This window comes from Nyctibius grandis, chromosome Z (assembly GCF_013368605.1).
Source record: "Nyctibius grandis isolate bNycGra1 chromosome Z, bNycGra1.pri, whole genome shotgun sequence".
Lineage (NCBI taxonomy): Eukaryota > Metazoa > Chordata > Aves > Nyctibiiformes > Nyctibiidae > Nyctibius > Nyctibius grandis.
In genome coordinates, this window is record NC_090695.1 from 92578251 (window position 1) to 92599704 (window position 21454).

Consider the following 21454-nt stretch of genomic DNA (forward strand, 5'->3'; position numbering starts at 1 on the left):
ATTAGGGTATGAAAGGATAATTGATTCTATGCTGCTATACTTGCTACTCCAATTTTATTGGTATTATTTAATGTGGTGTTTTTTTTAAAAAAGCTCCATGTTTGATTCACAAGAGAGGTCAGAAAAGATGGCAGATATGTATCAGTTTTTGTAAATTTTTGTGAAACGTTTTTAATCTGCCTATTAAAGTTGAGCTATTAAAATAGCAAGTGGTCTTTGATAGGACCCAAGACTCATTTCCATTTGCTCACAGTGCCATTGTGTTTAATGATGCAATAGATAATGTAATAAAGAAAGAGATTATTTTCACTGTGTAAGTGTAAGGTTGCTACCTGGCAGTTTCTCTTTGCTGGCTCAGGTATAAAAGTCAGTTGAGGATAACAGAAATAACAATTGTGATGGTTAAGATACAGTATATCAACAAGAAGATAATGCAGAGGGATTTCTGTGTTGGTTATCAGTCCATGGGGGGTTTGATGTAAAGCGGAAGAAAGAGAAGTGAAAAAGCTCTAGATTTAAGGCCTGCAGCGTCAGCTAGCGAGCGTTGGTCAGGTGCAAGTTTACTGTGAAATACTCTCAGAATTTAGTTGCTAGACCATTCAAGTACATTGCTGGTGTTAGTTGCCATATTTCTACTGTTCCAAGATTTTAAGGAAATGGTTTAAAATTATTTTTTAAATTACTTTAGCACTATGACCTGACTTTGCCCTTGTACTCAGAAATTACTTTGACATAAATGGGAAGGTTAGTTGTAGATGACTAAAAATTATTAACTGTTTATTCGCATAAACTTAGTAATGTCCTAGAGCAGGCAGTTAGGAAATATAATGCTGGCACAGTGTGCTGGCATGTAGGGGCGGGATCCTTTTAAGTGAGAAGTTGACATTACTTGTTCTGGAGCCCCTGAAGCATTTCAGAGGTAGTATGTGTTACCTGCTGAGAGGCATCTTTTTTCTTTACACGGGGTGAACTGGTTTGCAGTAAGCTTCGTGGTCCTGTTGCAAGACTACTTTCAGCTTGCTCAGCTGTCTGAGCTAGACTACAGTTGTCAGTGTAAAATACCCTAACAGCGGGCTGTATGCAGGCTCTTCTACTTGTGTGCTGAATCTGCAGTTTATTTGCTAGCGTGCCCTTGCCAATAACTTTGAGAGCTGAAACTCTACTAGTGACAGAAATTTTGATGTTTTAGTCTGATATTTTCAGAAATTGAGCTAATTTTTATAAAAAAATAAAACTTGAGTGTTTGTTTAAGAAGGCTTTTAAAAAATAATTTTAAAAAGTCTGCATTTGAGTATGAATAATCTTTACTAGACTTATTTTCCATTTCCTTACCAGGTGGAGTTGAGTTGTCCAAAGGAGATGGCATGGAAGGTGAATATGTACAGAGGATACTTAGCGATCTGCCATCCGGAAGAGCAACAGCTCAACTTCATTGAGCGTCTGGTAGAGATGGCGAGTAGTTTAGCTATTCGGGAATGGCGAAGGCTTCCCCATGTGGTCTCGCATGTTCATACTCCACTTCTCCAGGTAAGAATGAAAAGTTTTTTATTGCCAGTTATCTTCCAGTAGCAAGTTTCAGGACTTTGAGTAACTGTGAGCATAAAATATTTTAATGTATAGTACTGATCGGTTTTTCATAATGGTGTTTTTTTTTGTTAGAAGTTGCAGAATATGCATTTCAATTCCTTTTAAAGTTTTTATAGTTTACCTGAATCATTCTGTTTGTGCAATACAGAGGTAGCTATTTAAAAATTGATCAGATGGCTCAACTTTTTTTGTGGGCTAATGTATAATGCACTGTAGTACTTGGAGGCCTTGAACACTCAGTGAGATTTGAGGTGAGGTCCATTTTGGGTGGTTATATTATTGCATTAGGTTATTTGCAGAAATGTTGAAATAACCTCCTAAGTATTCTTTTCAGTTAAATGTATTAAATGTGTTATAGAATTTTGTCAACTGTAACATACGCCTGTTTTGGTTTTTTTTTTTTAAATCAGAGCTAACTTTTAATGCCCTATAAGAGCAAAGTGTATTTAGTAATGCTGGTGTTTCTTCGATGAGTAGCATTCTGAACAGGCTGGGCATCCCTGTGGCTTAAGCATTAAGGACAAAGAGCCAAAAACTGTAGAAGTCTGTTGTTAGTGAAGGACTTTTCAGGTGAGCCCTACTACCTTTAGGAAAATACTGTAGGTTTTGGCTGATGTGAGCCTTACCTTTTCTTGGTCATTTCTACATTACATTGCTAAATGTTCTGTTTTGCATCAGGGAAAGGAAGTAGGAAGGAATCTAGTCTTTAAGTATATGATATTTCTCATTGGACAGGGAGTTAATTGTGTACAAGTTCTGCTGAAGAGTAGGTATTATTAGATAAACTAATGTGTGTATCTCAAAGCTTCATGCATTGGTCTTCAGCTTTATTAGTTGTCCAGCTAGCTCATTTGGTAGGTCCTGTTCAACATTGCATTAAAATCTTGTAATGTTATTGTAAAAAGAATTCCCATGTTGAATCATATTGCTTCACAGACTGAGAGATCTTGTGGGTTGGGAAGAGTGATCTCTAGACCTCATCTAATCTGGTGCCAGCTACAGGAAAGAAGATTTCTTTGGTCTGAGTGGGAAGCCATATTTCAGGATTGCTCCTTGTCTACATGTGCAGAAATGTAGAAATATTTTTGTGAAGCAGCTGGCACAACTCTGATAATATAGAATATACAGTTTAAGTATTATGTGAGATGAAATAACACGTATTACACGGTGAAAAATGCATGTTTCACCGTAACAAAAATGGACTCCCGTTTCCTTTGAAATGGATGCCTTTGTTTTCTCTTGGGTTTAATTATGTAAATAATTCATTTTGCAACTGTAAGAGAAGAATTTTTGAGAGTAGATGGTACTGCCAAGAATAATCGAATGGAAGTAGATGCCTAAACTAATCTTTAAAAAATGGGATTTGGCCTTCAGATGCTTCCAGAAGCTTGGAAATGAACGTTGTGTCCCCTGATTTGTATTGTACAGCTGCAGCCAGGCCGTGGAAGTGGGACTGGGGCAGGATTGTGTTCAGTTTGTCATGCAGTGTGTGATCTGGAAAAAACACGCTATTCATCTGTCATTTAGGCTGGCTGTGTCCCTGTTTAGGTGTCCTGATAAACGTGTACCTGATGAAGATTAGCTCTTGTCACTGTTGAGGGAACCTTTAATCTCCAGGGGAGAAATTCTGGAGTGTCTCAGTGCAACACAACCTGAAATTTCGTAACAGGGGTGCATTTCTTGACGGACCATTGCTCAGAGAACTATGAATGAACCTTACCTATAGAAATGCAGAGGACCTTGCTTCCAAGTTCTGTTTGATACAGTGGCTTCTGTAATTCTGTTTAAGATCAGTAGTTTCACCCTGTGTGCTGTGTGCGGTGTGTGATTCATAAGTAACTAAATCTGCATGACCTAAGATGCCTCTACTAAAATGACTCTACTTGTGGGTAAAGCTTACACAGCAGCTCATACCTTCGAATTTTTATAATACAAGGTGATGCATCCGGTCAAGTGAATGAATATAGAAGTTTTCTCCATGTTGAGAGGAAGATGTCAAGTAAATAGATGCAATGTTTCATTTGTTTGAGCTGATACAATGCCACTAGACAGCTTCGTGATGAATTTAATTCCTTCCTGCTAAGTTTTCACTGATATTTCAAGTTTTTCCTCCCCTAAGAATGGCAGTATCTGCAGCATGAAGGGATTAGTATTGCTAAATATTTAAATGCTTTCAGATATGAATTGAAACAAGCTTTTAAAATAATCTAACATGTATATATCCCCCATGAAGGAATGATAAATTAGTCAGTGACTGACAGAGGTACAAATGCAGCCATGAGTTCGCACTGCAGTAATTACTTTTTTTTTAATATCAGATAGTATGTGATTAAATACCTGTGAGAAAATTAAATTTACATGATGAATGGGTGTAGGATGAAGGTTAAGCTATTGTGAGAGCTGATACTGAGATGATTGTAGGAAAATATTACTTTGTTTAATTTATTTTATTTCAAGAGATTTCACTGTGTAAATTTGGACTGCCCTTTTTTCTTCCCAAATAGTTATCTTATTTGGTTGATTACCAATGAATACAACCGTTATCTGCCAAGTGGTAGCTTAGAGAATATTGCATGAGTTTTATTGTACTACAGGTAATTAAAATCCATTAAAATTTGTGGGCCTTTTCTTCAGGTGGCTGAAGTTTTAACACAATGTCTGCTGTCTTTAGTAGGTTTGAGACTACTGCCATCTTCTGTTTGTTCCTCTCATTAATTACAAAAAAAATGCTTCTTAAAAGCAAGACACTACCATTTGATGGATAATTTGTGAAAGCATTTGCAGTTCAAAATAAAAGAAAGGATGAGGGAATTTTTATCTTAATACTGTCAAGGAAAGACATGTCATAATTGCCCACAGTTAAACCTAGGAAAACGGAAAGTATTATAGGAAGAACACATGAAGTATAGATCAGTAATGTCTTTTTGCAACCAAATAATGTTAGGGCATTTAGATTTTGTCAGAACGAGGTGTACATGAAATAAACTGCTTGATACTTGTATTCCATCCCTGGAGAAGAGGGGATTCTGAAGTTGTGCAGGGACCTTCTGCAAGCATGTAAGAAAGTGCTTTATGGCACCTTTATTTATTTTTAAAAATTGTTTGTTTATTAAGACTAGAGACCCATTGGTATAAACTTTGTGCTGGTGATTCAGTGGATGAATTCAACATTTCAGTCAATGACTAAAGTGTTGAATCAATCTCATGGATTTTTTTGCTATTTTGTTGATGATTAGATTGGTTAAACATCATTTATGCAACTAACAGACGGATCCCTAAAGCAGCATAAAAAGTTCATCTTTACTTGATCATTTAAAGGTGGCATCATTCATAGAGACCTTTTCCTAACAATGAAATTGGCCAGCTTATTGTACTATCCTTTATGATATTTATATTGTTCAATGTTTTCTAGGCAGCACAGCAAATAATTGAACTTCAAGAAGCAGCCCAAATAAATGCAGGGTTGCAACCAACTAATCTGGGGAGGAACAACAGCTTACATGATATGAAGACTGTTGTAAAGACTTGGAGGAACAGGTTACCTATTGTGTCAGATGATTTATCCCACTGGAGCAGCATTTTCATGTGGAGACAACATCATTACCAGGGTAAAACTGCCTGGTCCAGCATGCATTCATCATGTAATTTTCCACACAACACATTGTTTGAAATAAGTTCTGGTTTTTTTTTTTTTAAATTTAATCATACAGGAATGTTGTTGATTTTGACAAGTGTTTGTTTTTATTCAATTTCCATTTAAGTGTTTCATTTTCTTAAGTCATCATTTCATATATGTTGCTAAGATATTGCAGTATATATAATTTCATTTATAATGACAAGCGTTTCGTGTTTTATTTCTAGCCATTGTAACTGCATATGAAAATAGTTCTCAGCATGATCCTAGTTCCAATAATGCTATGTTGGGAGTTCATGCTTCTGCATCAGCAATTATCCAGTATGGAAAGATAGCTCGAAAACAAGGGCTGGTCAACGTAGCTCTGGATATACTGAGTCGCATTCATACAATTCCAACTGTGCCCATCGTGGACTGCTTTCAGAAGATTCGCCAGCAAGTTAAGTGTTATCTTCAGCTGGCTGGAGTCATGGGTAAAAATGAATGTATGCAGGTATGTTGGCTTCATCTCTGAAGTTGTTGTTGGAACTTGGAGGATTACAAGGGCCATCAGAGACATTGATTTAAATAAACTGCCTATTTATAGAACAGGTCTGAATTTTGTTGGCCGTGTCATACCATGCATAGAGTCTTGTTTTAATAATGCTGTTAGTCAAAAGCAGTCATTGTCCTCTTTGAACTGAATACTGTGAATATATTAAAAATCAGCTGAATAAAAAGTAAAGTGGAAATACGTTTTTTGAAATCTTACAAAATAAATAAATGGAAGGGACTTTGAAAATTGTACTATTTGCAATAGGAAGAAACAACACTATTACAAGACTAACTGAAGCTCTAAGTCAGTTTTGAGTGTCTGACTCTCATGAGTGATGGATGCTGGCACACTGAAGTGAAATTGTATGTGTTGAAAGGAAAAAATGTGATTGTAGGCAAAACCCACTGGCATACGTATGATTATAAGGTCAGCAAACTGGGACCTTATAATAATAATATAACATAAAAAAACAAGGTGGAAAAGATAACCCATCACCTGATGAATGTTGTCTATAGTATCTAATAGCGTTGCATAGGCCAGTGGAAACTTAAACTTGCTGTCAGTCCAGATTTTTTAAAATGAAAATTAAATACTAGAAACTCATGCTATTTAAATTTCAAGAGAATATTTTGGCTGTTTTTTTTATGGCACTTTCATTTTAATAAAACCTTCTATTTTAGAAGGCTTTTCTCACTAAGGCTTATTTAACAGGGTCTTGAAGTTATTGAATCAACCAATCTGAAGTACTTCACCAAGGAGATGACTGCTGAGTTTTATGCATTGAAGGGAATGTTCTTGGCACAGATTAACAAGTAAGTATGTTGGCTGGAAGAGGCACTAGCACACATCTGAGAAAAATGCAGCTGAAGTATTTCAACAGAGTATTTGAGCAGGAAAGTTGTTCCATATGTTTATACCAGCCTAAAATTTGTAACAACTGTATAAGAAAGTAAAAGTATACATGAGAGTTCCTTTGCAGTTTGAAGGTTTAATGGTTGGTCATATTTCTCAGTATTGCCAGAAAGAGCTACTTAAAGCAGGCACTGCACCAGTTCTTTTTTCAGAAGTTTTGTATTTCAAGGGGTGAGACAGGAAGAGGCAGGGAGAATAAGTTTGTCCAAAGCTTTGCAGCTTAAGATACATTATTTTTCCTTGGTTCTGCGAGTACTTAGTTAGACGAACTGATGTCTAACTGGTGTCTTAGTGTAACTGACAAAAGGAGGCTTCTTTAATTACGTTCTTAATGTAAATATCGCATATAAAACCAAGGGAAAAAAAATTCAGTCTATAAGCTTACAGCTACTTAAAATTAGCCTGCCTCTTTGTTTCTCTGATTTCTGTTTCATTGTTCATTGTATATGTCCCATTAATAGCTGCAACTGGTCAAGGCATAGGAGATGTGTGGTGGCATAGTTCAGAATGCTTAGACAAATCTGGTGTGTCATGCAATATGGAAATGTAACACTCGTTTCAGATAATTGAATTGAAAATATTAATGTGGTGTGTGTTGGAGACATCTTACCTTGCGTCAATTAAACACCTAGGTGCAAACCTTGCTTTCACACAACTGCTTTTGTAATATTTTTGCTTTATGCTGACAGGCGTCTTACTATCTTGAGGAAGATCTCTCTTGAATTCAGTAAACAAATAACTGCAGTCAAATTTTGTTCAGTGATGCCAAAAAAACCCTGCAAATTTCAACACTTCTAGTATGCGTGGTACTTAATGACAGTATTGCTACATGTTACATATGGGTGGAATAATTCCTTTACCACTACATTGTGGACACTTACGGAATGAAATCCATCAGGTTGTAAGCTGTACACTGCAACCTCACACAGCAATTTAAGTCAGGAAATGATGAATATCATCTTCTGTGGATACAAGAGAGAATTTTAAATAGGTAGAATGTAATTACTTTGATGGAAAGTGCAGTGGGCTTTTTTTAATGGCCATAAGCCAGCTTAGTTTCACTTGAAGTGTAAAGAGAAGAAAGTGTACCTTCCCCCCCTTCTTTTTTTTTTATTTATTTTTTTTTCTAAATTCATGCGGATAAATCAAAAGGCAGCTAAACTGTCTCCATTCATTCTTTCAGGATAGAGTGGATAAATGTTTCTGTTTAAAACATGGTTCTGATGTACTTACAGTTTCTTAATCTTACCAAAAAACATACAGGCATTTTTTAGCTCTGCAGCCGAGGTCAGGAATTTGGGAAGGTTACAGTTAGGAAGGGCGGCAGTGTTGAACCTGAGAATGTGTGGCTACTTGTTACTTGTGTGTCAACTGAACTGCAAGTTAAAGGTCACCTCTGCTCTTGCATCTCCCTGTGCTGCCCATTTGCTGAGCAAGGTGATAGAAACCATTTTAAAAAAGTCATCTCAGGTGTCAAGAATGATGGATTGTAGAGAAGGAGAAAAGAAAACCAACTGAAAAGTCCCTTTTTATAAAGGGGAAGTAGTGATACAAAGTCATCTATCAGGCTGCTGCTGTGGTAGTTCACTTCAAAACCTCGACCTAGGGTGCAGAAAGCCTCTGAGAGCAAGTAGTAACATATTCTTATAACATAGAAACTAAAATAGACTTTGACAGACAAAGTTGCTTTCCTATTCATAGTTTTGCCTCAATAGCTAGTCATTTTAATTTATCACTATGATCCTCCAAGCTAATATTTTTATATAAAAAAAACTTTACAGTTTGTTTTTAAAAAATAATCAAACAAGCATTATGTTACTTCTGTATGGTTTATTTCAATGCTTATTCTGTAAGGGAGAAGTGAAGCACTTTCTATTAATAAAGAATCTTGGAATGCTCTCTTTTGATTTCAGTAACGTGTATGTGAGTTTTCTCATCGTTTATTTTTATGCCTGAAAAGATACATAGATTCAAGGGCTGTGTGTATATATAGGGATGAATCATGCCAAATCTTGAACTAGCAACACTTGAGGAAACCTAGAGAAGACTTCAAAAATATCAAATAATCTTTTGTTTACCATAAACTGTGTGATTAACCTTCATATTCCTTCACTTCTGCTGTTGAAAAATAAACTTTTAAAGCTGTGGGATGAGGAACTGACTTTTTCCAGATACTTTTGATTGTAAATTTTTTCATTACTTTGGTGGGAGAAGAGTTAAGTAAGATCTAGTCCTCCAAAAGATAACTAATATAACATCTTCCCAATGTTACCTTTTTTTTTTTACTCCTTTTTTTTTTGCTCAGCAGAGAAGCACTTCTTAATATTCTTGCTTCTGCTGTTCTGTGTTATCATTTGTTGTTCTTTCTCCCAGTGTCATGCTCTATTCCTTGAGTTGTAATTACAGTGCTCTGGAATTTTTTTAGTTTTTTTTCAGGGAGTATCTGGAGATCTTAGACACTTACATAATTTGTTTCCATTATGAAGCATGTACTTTCATAGGTGCTGAACTTTAAGGAAAGCTAAGACAAAACAGTCATAAGAGCTTACTAAAGAACTTAATGGAAAAATATCATTGAGTATTAAGAAAGTAACCGAGTATGCGATCAGAAATCTGACTCTTGTATAATTTAGTAACTTTTTGTTAGTATAAAACTAATATTCTTACTTGTCACAATGCAGGTCTGAAGAAGCAAACAAAGCTTTTTCTGCAGCTGTGCAAATGCACGATGTGCTAGTGAAAGCATGGGCAATGTGGGGTGACTATCTGGAGAATATCTTTGTGAAAGAACGTCAGCTTCACCTGGGTGTGTCTGCTATTACTTGTTACCTGCATGCATGTCGTCATCAGAATGAGAGCAAATCAAGAAAATACTTAGCAAAGGTAAGATCTAGATGCTTAAAAACGAATTGGTGCTCTGCCCCTTCAGAAAAGGCTGGGATAGTGTCCAAGGCCCAAATTTGTGCAATTAGAGAAATATCGGTTACTGATGGAAATCTTTAATTTAGACTGAAAGTATGCGTATGGTTGCTGTTGGGTCACTGCATGTAACTCGTCATGGGTTTTTCTACTTCATTGGCATATCTGGGTTGTTTGCTTAAGGTGTGGAAGCTCTTTGTGGGAGAAGGGACAAATCACATTCAGCATTTCTAACATATAATGTGGTGAAATATCTGCAGAAAGGCATCCTTTGGTGCTCTAAAAAGTAACACAATTTGATGTCTGTTTATCATTACTATGGATAATTCATATTAACTTTCACCTCAGAATTGCATTTTATTCCAAATAGGCTTTTTCTGTAAATTTTTACTCTAATTCAACAATTTCAGTCAAAGTTCTTTGTGTTATGTATTTCTCAGTTTGGGGATGTTTACTTAATCTCTCTCACGAAGAAAATTTAGAAAATGATAGCAGACTGGAAGACAATATATTTTGAACATGAAACAAACACAGAAAGAAATGTTTTTTTTTTTTTAGATTGAAGGTGGCCTCCATAGCACTCTGAAAGAAATTTTTTTTTTTTTTAGATTGAAGGTGGCCTCCATAGCACTCTGAAGTTTATTATTCTCCCTGTCTGTTTGCATAACAGTTAGTGATTTTTAGTCACTACTTAATGTATTTGCATTTAAATTAAATTGTAGAAAAAGTACCATCAGGGGTGGACAGTTAAAATAATTAAAAACACTCAAAGAAATACTCAAGCTCTCACTTCACAGTTAATTTATCTGAATAGCATATTTTAGGTTCTATGAACACGCCTCATTTTCCACATACCGCCCCCCCCAACCAAAAACCCGAAGAATATGTTAAATGCAGTTGTGTTCACTGGCTTTTTTCTGTCTCGTTTCATAGCAGGTAGTACACTTGCATTTATATTTTTACATCCTTTAAATATTACTTTTAGGGGAAAAAATGACATTGGCCAGGCATAATGAATGTAAGTTCTTGTGTCCAAGGAGGCTTTGACACTTACAAGGACTCCACTATCATATTAATAAAATAACTGTGTTTTTTTTCTGCATCATATGATTGACATATCTTGAATTTAAGCCCTGAGATGTCCTGTTGAAATTCTCTTCTAGGTTCTTTGGCTACTGAGTTTTGATGATGATAAGAACACTTTGGCAGATGCCGTAGACAAGTACTGTATTGGTGTCCCACCCATTCAGTGGTTGGCCTGGATTCCACAGCTGTTGACATGCCTGGTTGGCTCAGAGGGCAAACTCCTTCTGAACCTCATTAGTCAGGTACAGAAGATAATCACTAATTCTTTATTGTCTGTAATTGTTGTTTTCAAGATGAGATACAAATATTCTACAAAGCAACTTAGGAAAATGCTTTAAAATGCTCTTGTTTGCAACTGTTGATGAGTTTAAAAAATGCTAATTTCTCTCTATAAGTAGATTATTTTAAATTTCAGAGTGAATGTTACTTAATGCAATTAAATCCAGTGAAATTATATGCCATATGTGCATGAGGCATTATAGCTTTCCCTCTGGAATTCTATTTGTTACATTTTTGTGAACATTATAGAACACATTTAGAAATATATAATTAAATGCTTGTAACATATGAGTAGGGATAAAGAATTGTTGGCTTTAGTGACTAAAGGGCAAAGTATTTCATTAGTACTTTGTTTTTATTAGACTTGATTTCAAAAACCAAGGCTCTGTCTGTCACCATCAGAAAACTTTACTGGGGCTTTGTAAATTTTTGCTTGAAGTTTAGCATGACGAATGATTAGACAAATAAGGATAAGGTCTAGGGAGTTAGATGAAAACCCTGACTTCCTGGAGTTGTACCTCTGAACTGACAGATGAGTTTTGATTAATCTTGCTTTGAGATTTTAAGATTTTACTGCCTGTTGCTGTCTGCTCTGAAGCAGAATCTAAGAATTCTATTATATACCTGTGTCTCAGGATAAAGTTGGTTTAAGCATATCTGTAGACTAAGGAAGAATAAGTGACATATTTCCGTTAATGTGTTTGTAGGTACTATTTTATCCCTGCTCAATACGAACAGGGTTCAAACATCGTGCTTTCAGAGGTGTTAACTGTTCACGGTCTAACTTCAGCTCTGTTTTAGCATGCGCACAACCTGGAAGCATTTTGATGTTTGTTCATTCAGGTTAATGTGAAGCAATTGTGAAGTCCTGTTAATGTACAGGTGAACATACGAAGCTTTCACAATAACCTGTACCTCAGGCCACTTCTGTCTGCAGTGCTCCACTGTTTCCTGAAAACTGGCAGAGGACAGCTGCTGTGCTGAATTCCTCACAGCGTTCTTCTCCTTTCCTTCCCTCCAATCTTGATTTTTGAAATACGGACTTGATGATCTCTGTGTGTCCCTTCCGACTCAGGATATTCTGTGATATCCAGCTCCTTTTGCACTATCCCTTATCTTTGCTCTTTCAAAGCTCTGAGAATGTGTATTTTTGTAGAGAGAGAATATATCCGTGTGTGTGCACATGTGCATTGATACTTGTGTACATAAATCTAGATAAGTATGTGTGTACATATGTATACATATGTTTCCTTCCGTCTGTCTCCATAAAATTAAAATGAAACTTTGAAAAGACCATGCACCCAAACAGCTTAAGAAAGCAAAGTAGCTAAGACAAAATTTCTGCTGTGTATGGCTTGGTATTGTCTTGCTACACCAGTGTGCTCAGCTGTCTTCTGACAGCAGGCAGAAAAATCTTATTTCAATGAGTTGTAGACACTTTATTTGTTGAGATCTGTATAAAATTTTTAGAAGTGAGTGTCTACTCAGAAGTCCTACTGTAGTTGGAGCGTAGGCTCATAAATATCACAGATATTTTTATCTTGCCTTTAAATTTCAAGTCCATAGAAGGAATATAAAATAAAAAAATACCAAATTTTTTATATTACTAATTTAAATAGGTTTGCAGAAGTACTAGAACCTAAACCTTACAATTCTCTTCAAATAATTTACTCTTGAATTACAGCATGAAGTATATGTGTGTTAGGTTAGTAATCTGCCATAAATATAATATTACTGAACAGTAAAATGTCATTGCAAAACTTCTGCCACTTACCATGCCCATTTGAATGAGGAAGAATCCATGATTTAGTAAAATTGTGGCTGGAGAAGCCTCTGATCGTGTCTTAAGATGTGCTCTATCGTGGGTAGTACTTAGACGTATCATTTCTTTCCTTTAATAGATACTGAGATTTACAGATTGTAAAGGGGATGCTGAATGTTAATACCTTTTTGGCTTTTTTTTTTTTTTCTTTTACGGAAGCCATAAAATCTTTTTTATTTTTGAGTGAAATTGGTATCCTCTTACATTAAGTGCCACAATTAGGTGGAGTAAAGTTACTCTCTAATGGGTCTTCTTATCAAGTATCATGGGGCTCGCTGGGAATTGTGGCCTAATTTAAAGACTAACCACTGTTTTTCTTCCATTATGTACATGAGTAAGATCTTTGAGCTGGCCCAGCTGGTACTCTGGCATTATGCTGTTTCCAGGTTTATTAGGCAATATGATCTGGAAGCTCTAATTAGGTATGGTCTTAACAGTGTGTGTTGGGAGTTACCATTTCACCTGCTTCGGGTTACTGTTACTGAAAGAATCTTTAATTTCCTAGTTTTCCATAAGCTGTTATTTAAACCAAGGAGCTGCTTATTAGTGAATTGCACTCACTTACGAAGAGAATTTGTATGTGTTGATCTGATCTATAGTCAGTTTTCCTTAACTGAGAAATACGTATATGTGTATCTCCAAATAGGTGGGAAGAGTCTATCCCCAAGCTGTCTACTTCCCTATCAGGACCCTCTATTTGACCTTGAAGATAGAACAACGAGAGCGCTACAAAAGCGGTGAGCTTGATAATGTTCAAATTGTTTGGGTTCTTTATAACCTAGTTATTATTTTGAGTTTCACCTGATTTTACTGGGAAAATAGATCCTCTAGCAAGAATACCAACTTATCAAGGCTAAGGAAAAAAATTCTTGATGAACTTTGCTTGCATTCATTTTTTTCTGTGAAGTTAAATCTACAGATGGCTTGAACTGTCTTGAACTTTCTTGAATAAAATATTCACACGGAAGAGTTTCATCTCCTTCATTTTCATGTCACCTTAATTACTGAGAATCATATGTTCTTTACTGGATTTTTGTCTTTAAAAATTGGTGGAGAAGTAGAAAATCCTTGGATTACAAGAATGTCACAAGCTACTGCTCTGTTGGATTGTGTGAAGTAGTGGGAGGTCATCTGATAAAGCAAAACTGTGCTTAATCACTGTCTGATGTAGTTGTAATGCAAGAGATTGCACTAAAAGATACGCTCTGTGACAGTTTGTGTATTGGCACCAGCATGTTTATTCTTCAGTTATATGTAAAAGATGTCCCCAAAAGGGAGGGGAGGAAAACCTCCATAATTTAAATAATTTGAACCTATATGAAACAATGTCAGTTACTTCAAGAGCATGGTATCGTAGTGTAAAAGCTAAGGCTACACCTCCTGTGTGTTTTTGAAGAGGGTTTATATTGTTCTAACTTTGGGAAGTCTGTACCACTGAACAGCATTTGGAGCAGACTTTTCTTTCTTAAATTTATTTCTAAAAAACAAACTTTCTTTCTAAAAAAACAAATTTTCTGAAATTCCCTAGGTAATACATGAGTAATACTTAATGCAAATCTAAAGCAAGTTCTTGAAACAATTTATTTTATTTCATGCAGGCATGTACCAAGTTTATGGAAGGTAACTTTTATTTTTTTAAATCTTCCACTTTCCAGATTCTGGGCAACAACAGCCAAGTTCAATTGGAAATCAGTCCCACTCTGCTTCAGATCCTGGGCCAATCAGAGCCACTGCACCAATGTGGCGATGCAGCAGAATTATGCATATGCAGCGAGAATTACATCCAACACTTTTGTCTTCTCTGGAAGGCATTGTAGATCAGATGGTCTGGTTCAGAGAGAATTGGCATGAAGAGGTATTTGCCTTTAATACACTTTCATATGTGTGTATCATCTAAGGAAAAGTTAACTGTGAAATCTTTATCTAGAATTACTTTTAAACATTAAAACCTAAGTATTTGTTTTGATTAGTAAACTGATGTGTTTGTAGAACTGATTGTTCTGATTGGAGTTTTAAGGAGCTTGGTTATTTCTGGAAGCAATACAGAGGTTTCCCAAAACTATTAATTTGATGAATGCCTCTAGGATTTAACCTGTTGGCTTGTACTAACTGAAAATTTGTATTTTTACACTAAGTTTCACAGATACCAGTTTCCTTCTTGATCTGTTGGTGTGTGACAGGTGGTGATTATTGTCTGAAGTTTGAATTATAATGGAGAGCAGATGGACATGCCACTCCACTTCTATTATTTGCCTCTCAAAGTGTCAGTCTATTCGGTTCTGTCTACCTAACACAGTGTTTGTTTGAAGAAGAGTTCCTCATATCACATAATTTTCTAATATATCACAAAATATGAAATCTAAAATTTAGCTGCTGTTGAAAGAGCAAAGTGTACTTTGTGATGCAGTATTTCTACTGCTCAGTTTGTTCACTTGCAGTGCTGATAAGAATCAGTGCTGTCATTCTGATTGACCCTCTGATGCAGTTTAAAAATACAGTTCTAAATAAATGTTTCTGAGAGGATAACTTCATATAAAATGCAGTGCGGGAATAAATACTTGGTGTCAGATCAGAAGGCTTAATCTTCCTGACTGTTTTGTCTTTTTTTCTAATCCTCAGGTTCTGAGACAACTGCAGCAGGGCTTGGCGAAGTGCTATTCAGTTGCCTTTGAGAAAAGTGGAGCCGTTTCAGATGCCAAAATCACTCCTCATACACTAAATTTTGTCAAGAAGTTAGTCAGCACTTTTGGAGTAGGTCTTGAGAATGTCTCTAATGTGTCCACCATGTTTTCTAGTGCAGCCTCAGAGTCACTAGCTAGGAGAGCACAGGCAACAGCTCAAGATCCAGTGTTCCAGAAGTTAAAAGGGCAATTTACAACAGGTAAATGTGTAAAATGTTTTTTTAAATGTTACTTTTAATCTCCAGAGAAATTTCCCCCCCCCAAGTTCAACTGTGAAGGCATTCTGTTTTTTTAATATTCTTCCAATATTTTTCCTGAGAGAAAATATAAAAAGCAGCACCTTTCTGTCATTCACCAAACCTGAAATATTTTGTTCGAGTCTTCTGTGGAGTAATAAAGGTAACTCAAGTGAAAAACAGATATCAACATAGAGAATGAGTATACGGTTGTATTTTTATTACCTAAAACTGGTCAAATCACATATGTGTTTAAAGATAAATTAGATTACTTCACTATAATATTTTTGCAGTTTGCATAGAACTGCCTGCTATAGATGAGGGACAATTATGATCTGTCTTTTACGATGATGCCAGAATTTAATGAAATTTTCACCCCAGAACTCCAAAATGACAATATTATGTGAAGTCTTTCAAAACCACCTACTTCTGATGAGTAAGATTACTTTAGTGTTTTGGTAACTAGATTATAAAAATCCTGTTACACAAATTTACATCATTGTTAGGTAAATTGAATCAATAACTTTAATCAGATCTAATAAAAAAGATAATTAAGGGAAGTAGCTTTTTTGCTTTATTTGTTTTCTCTTTAACACTGGAGTTGCATATTTGAGAATCCGATGTTGATTTAAAATTCTAAGAAAAGCTTGTGTACAGTAGAGCGTGGTTTTGATGTATTTAGCGAAAAGTGTTAAGACCATGCAGTTATATATGACAGAAGGTGACATTGATTGGCATCAGTGCTGTGGATTGCCAGGATTTTTGAGTTTTGCATAAATTCTTATCTAAACTACATCAGCTTTTCCTTAAAGATAATGGTAGAATTAGATGAAAATGAATAGTTAAATATAGGTGATGTGTTTTGTTTTTTTTTTTTTAACAGAAGAATTAAAACTTATTAGTTGTTCAAAACTGGAAAGACAGAATTTTTGTGAAGACCTGGGTTTTCATCTTTTTCTGATTCTACTTTTCTCTTTACCCTGCTGGGACTCTAACTTAGTTGATTCTGGCATGAGTTAAAACTTGATAATCGTAGCTTTTGGAGTGATCTAAAAAACATCCCCTTTCCACATCAAGCTGGTTCCTCTGCAAACGTGAATCTTGCATTGAAAAGTTATTCTTTTTAGAATTCTAAGTTACATAAAGTTGCCTTAACTTAAAACTGTTTGAGGTCAACATAGCTACTGAGCATTTACAGAGCAGACTTGCGGTGTTTTTTCAAGCATTTTACTGATAATGTTGTGAAAATAAGTAAACTGATGAGAATCTTGTGAAAGTAACTTAGTTGTAGGTATGACCGACATATCTTGTGCATGCTATGTATTGCATGATGTCCTTTTTGAGGCACAACAGTTGCATGACAGCAGATAATGAACGTCCTGAACCATATGATTAAATTTTTAGTGGATGAAGTGTACTAAGGAGGGAAATGGAAGTAGAAACATTTTGTGTGTTTTTAATGGAAGCATATGGGGGGGGCGGGGCGGGGGAGAATCATTGGGCAATGATTAATGGGATGAAATTTAACAAGTCCAAATGCCAGATTCTGTACCTAGGAAGGAGTAATGCCAGGCACAGTATAGATTAGGAGAGGAGCGGCTGGAGAGCAGCCCTGCAGAAAGGGATCTGGGGGTGCTGGCTGACAGCAGACTCAATAGGAGCCAGCAGCGCGCCCTGGCAGCCAAGAGGGCAAATCGCTTCCTGGGGTGCATCAAACACAGCATAACCAGCTGGTCAAAGGAGGTGATTATCCCTCTGTATTCCGTGTTGGTGTGGCCTCACCTGGAGCACTGTGTGCAGTTCTGGGCCCCACAGTTTGAGAAGGATGTGAAGGTCCTTGAACGCATCCAGAGGAGGGCAGCAAAACTGGTGAAAGGCCTGGAAGGAATGTCCTGTGAGGAGTGTCTGAGGACACTGGGTTTGTCTAGTTTGGAGAGAAGGAGGCTGAGGGGTGACCTCATGGCTCTCTACAGCTTCCTGAGGGGGGAATGTGGAGAGGGAGGTGCTGAGTTCTTCTCCGTGGTATCCAGTGACAAGACATGTGAGAATGGTTCAAAGCTGCACCAAGGAGGGTTTAGACTGGACATTAGGAAGCATTTCTTTGCTGAGAGGGTGGACAAACACTGGAACAGGCTTCCCATAGAGGTGATCGATGCCCAATGCCTGTCAGTGGTTGAGAGGCATTCGGACAATGCCCTTAACATACTTTAATGTCAGACCTGAATCGGTCAGGCAGTTGGACTAGATGATTATTGTAGGTCCCTTCCAACTGAAATGCTCTACTCTACATTTAATACAAGTTTGGACTTGTTTTTCATTGTTAATAATGGTTTATATGCCTTTACATTGCAATAGTAGTATAGTCACGTTTTTATTGCTCTGAGTGTTGTTGATATGCTCAGTTTTTGTTGAGTTATTTTTGGTCCATCATAGTATCTCTTAGTTTCTTTCCTTTGAGTGTTAGAGAGATCTGGGGTTTCAGAATGTGTGAAGGAGAACTAAATACATCACCAGGCTCAAGTCTGCGAAATCTGAAGTAATGTTTCATGATGTTTCTGGGGAAACAATTAAGAAAGTTTAATTACAATTTAGTTAAAACAAAAAATTGAGAGGATTTTTGTTTTTTATATGCTGTTGTGTATTTTTTTCGTGTCTTTATGATATATAAATGGCAGTTAAGGTTTTCAGGTTTGCTGTCTAATCACAGCATTTATAAAGAAATATATGGCACAACATATAAACAAAAGAACAACATAGCCCTGGACACAAAAATCATGTGAAGTCATCAAATGCAATGTGTTTCTTCACATTAAACTTCAGTTTAATAACAAGTAATTACTTTATGTTTTTGTTGAAGAGTTCATGTTTTATTTTTCAAGTATGGTTAAACATGAATGTCTAGAGGGTTAAGATAATTATTTTTCTTAGTGCTAGATTTGATTATATTTTAATCTAGTAAATTCAGTGTTTTAATTCACAAATGAAGTGTGGGAAAATAGAAGAAATTAAATTGATCAATACATTTATGCATTTTTGTAATTTAATTCATTATGCAGAAAATGAAGATATGTTTTTTTTATTGGTTTTATAATAACAGTAAAATGTACATAAGTAAATGAATAGGACTGTAATTACTGTACTGAAGATAGGAAAGGCTGTTTTAACATGATGAGAAACCGTTTGTAAACCATGCTTACTGTGTCCTTTTGTCACACTAGAAGGTTCATGTTTGTTTGTTTTTCTGATTCTCAGTACCAGTTGCGTTTAGATGATGGACAGATAATTACAGTGGTTGCCTTCCATTTCAAAAGTATTCAAGATGAGGAGCTGTCTTGGAGTAAACTCTTTTCTTCAGTTATTTCCAGATTAATGTTGGCAGCTATGTTTTATAGACACTTTCAACTATGTTTGGCTGCATAATCATTTCCATCAATGTCTGAGTTGCATCTTGATTCCTATTTGGAGCCACTGGGGATTCTCACACTATTTCTTATATTCTAAATACTTTGTCTGCAGCAGTCTGGACTGTTGGAGCTGTGATAGGTCATCTTTTTCCATCCCAACGTTATATATTTTAAAACCAAATTTTACTTTGAATTTTTTTTTTTCTGGAACTTCAAATATGTAGTTCTTTGACCATCTGTTCTTTGTTCCTTCTGTCCTTTTCTGCTAAACCTTTGACATCAAAGAACAGGCAAATGCTGAGAAATTCTCCCTTTGAGAGCTCTCTCAGCAGTGAAAGGAGGAGAAAAACTGCCTCAATTGTTCTTTTGTGAGCAGATGATAGTTTAGAGTTTGGATTGGCTTCTTTCTGCAACCATCTCTCCACTCAAGCTGAATAGGAATGGAAAATTCCAAAATATACCCTTAAAGGGCAAGATGATTTTCTTGAGAGTTTTGGCACCCAGCACGATGAATTCTTTACTGCGAATGGAAACTCTGTAATCAGAAGGAAGCTTCTTGAAGTCCTAGTGTGTCTCTGAAGTGTGGAGAGAGGGCAGGGGAAAGAGGTCTGTTAATAATTTTCAGCTTTTTAAGGATTTAAAAAAATTTTTTTTCTCAGGAGTGAGCATAGCATCACTTTGGTAGCTCTTTCTTTACTTCCCTTCTAATTGTTAGCCAGAAAATCCAGATGAAGAGATTGGAGTTAGCATCATATTTGACCTTGGTCTGGTCTTTGCAGTCTGGTTTTCTGGAGCTGACTGATAAACCAGAAGTCCCGCTTCATATTTCTGCTTAACTGTCACTGAGATTTTTCGTGTTTGTTGGTGCTCTCCAAAAGTTCTTGAGAGATTAAAAAGAACCTTTGGGAAAGTTATGTACAGAGTATGTAAATGTCTGAATAATAACTTCAAAAGCAAGACAGCTTTTCTCTCTTGGAGAATACTTGGATCTTCTTCAACATCATATGTATAAAGAATTTGACCTGCTCTGCAAAGCTAAGCTTACATTTCAGTTCCAAGTAGCATCTTACATGATGCATGTCCTGGTTCTTTAGTTGAAGAACCTTGGGTCATGAACTTTCTTAAGTGGCTTTGTCTATGGTTAGCATAATCTTTAAAATCTTGCAAATGAGCTATTACTTGTGCTAAAAGCATTAACTGATTAGAACTGTTTTCTGCCAGTGTAGCAGAAGGGGTTTGTTTTAGTTGTTAAGTCTTTGGAGGTGTTTTCTTTGTTTGTTTTTTTTTTAATGGTACATTTATGTTCTGTAGGTCAAGGGTTTTGAGGCGACAGAGGGTTTGGCACTCTAATTTTGCTAACTAGAAGTGTATTCTTTTTTTTTTGTGTTGCTTCATGAGAAGTGATGGTACAGCCCTCAGCTGGGTTGGATGGATTCAGGTAGCAGTTTTTGAGGCATTCAAGGCTTTGAATGAACGTATTTGAAATACATATATCACACTATAAAATCTTCAGCAGCACTGAGAACAGAGAGCAAGCTTCCTCAGTTGAAAAGCAGTCTGTAAACTATCATGGTCTGTGAATATCTCTATTAAAGATGAGGAGGTAAACTTCCTGGTCTGTTTAGGAAAAGATGGTATAAGCATTGAGATATTTTAGACCAGCAAGTGTTAGCTAGAGGAGGTATTCTGCAGTAGTAAGTACTGGAAAAAGTGGATTTGTTTGAAACAGAAATACTAGATTAAGATGTCTGCAATGCAGAGGGAGTTTGTACACAAATAATGTCTGGTCTTTCTTCCAGCTGAAGTGATTTTTCTTCTCAGTTGGGCTCACTGTGACATGAACAAAAATACTAATTGAACTCTCTGTTTTTCCATCTGTCACTGGGAAACAAAACAACAACAAAAATCCTAAAATAGCCATTCTAACAAACAAGAGCTGTTCTCATGGTGAACTGAATGACTTTTTTTGTACGGAATATATATTGGTGCATATTTTTACTACTTTGGTGATTCATATTAGCACAAAAACTAGTTGCAATTTGGGGATACGTTTCTGCACTTCAGGAATTCAGGAGATAAATGGTTCAATAATTTTGTCACTTTCCTGAAATGATTTACTCCCGTTGCTCACTAGAGGGTAGGCTTGGGATTATAATAAGAATGTTCTACAGTGGTATTGTAATAGATGCACTGCCCATACCAGGTAGAAAAAGAAAAGGGAGTATTAGAGCGTTTTACTAATGTCTAACATCCATGAATATGAAACTATATTTTTCATTATAGACCTTTTTCTTATAGAAGTGGAAAGGATTTTGTATGTGATGGTTTTTTGCTCTGTTTTGGGCTAGTAGACTTAAGA

General features: G+C 36.1%; 1 protein-coding gene across 6 annotated transcripts in view; it reads left to right on the top strand.

Moving 5' to 3' along the window:
• The window catches only part of TRRAP (transformation/transcription domain associated protein), a 98387-nt gene that overhangs the window by 64403 nt on the left and 12530 nt on the right, over nucleotides 1–21454 (top strand). For 5 of the 6 annotated variants that reach the window (XM_068422160.1, XM_068422159.1, XM_068422161.1 and 2 more), the window contains 9 exons: nucleotides 1336–1527; nucleotides 5000–5228; nucleotides 5449–5714; nucleotides 6468–6568; nucleotides 9350–9551; nucleotides 10751–10915; nucleotides 13421–13511; nucleotides 14430–14629; nucleotides 15394–15655. In XM_068422160.1, the coding sequence (XP_068278261.1) occupies nucleotides 1336–1527; nucleotides 5000–5228; nucleotides 5449–5714; nucleotides 6468–6568; nucleotides 9350–9551; nucleotides 10751–10915; nucleotides 13421–13511; nucleotides 14430–14629; nucleotides 15394–15655 (1708 nt within the window). The remainder of the gene's footprint in view (nucleotides 1–1335; nucleotides 1528–4999; nucleotides 5229–5448; nucleotides 5715–6467; nucleotides 6569–9349; nucleotides 9552–10750; nucleotides 10916–13420; nucleotides 13512–14429; nucleotides 14630–15393; nucleotides 15656–21454) is intronic. The other variant, XM_068422164.1, reaches the window with a different exon arrangement.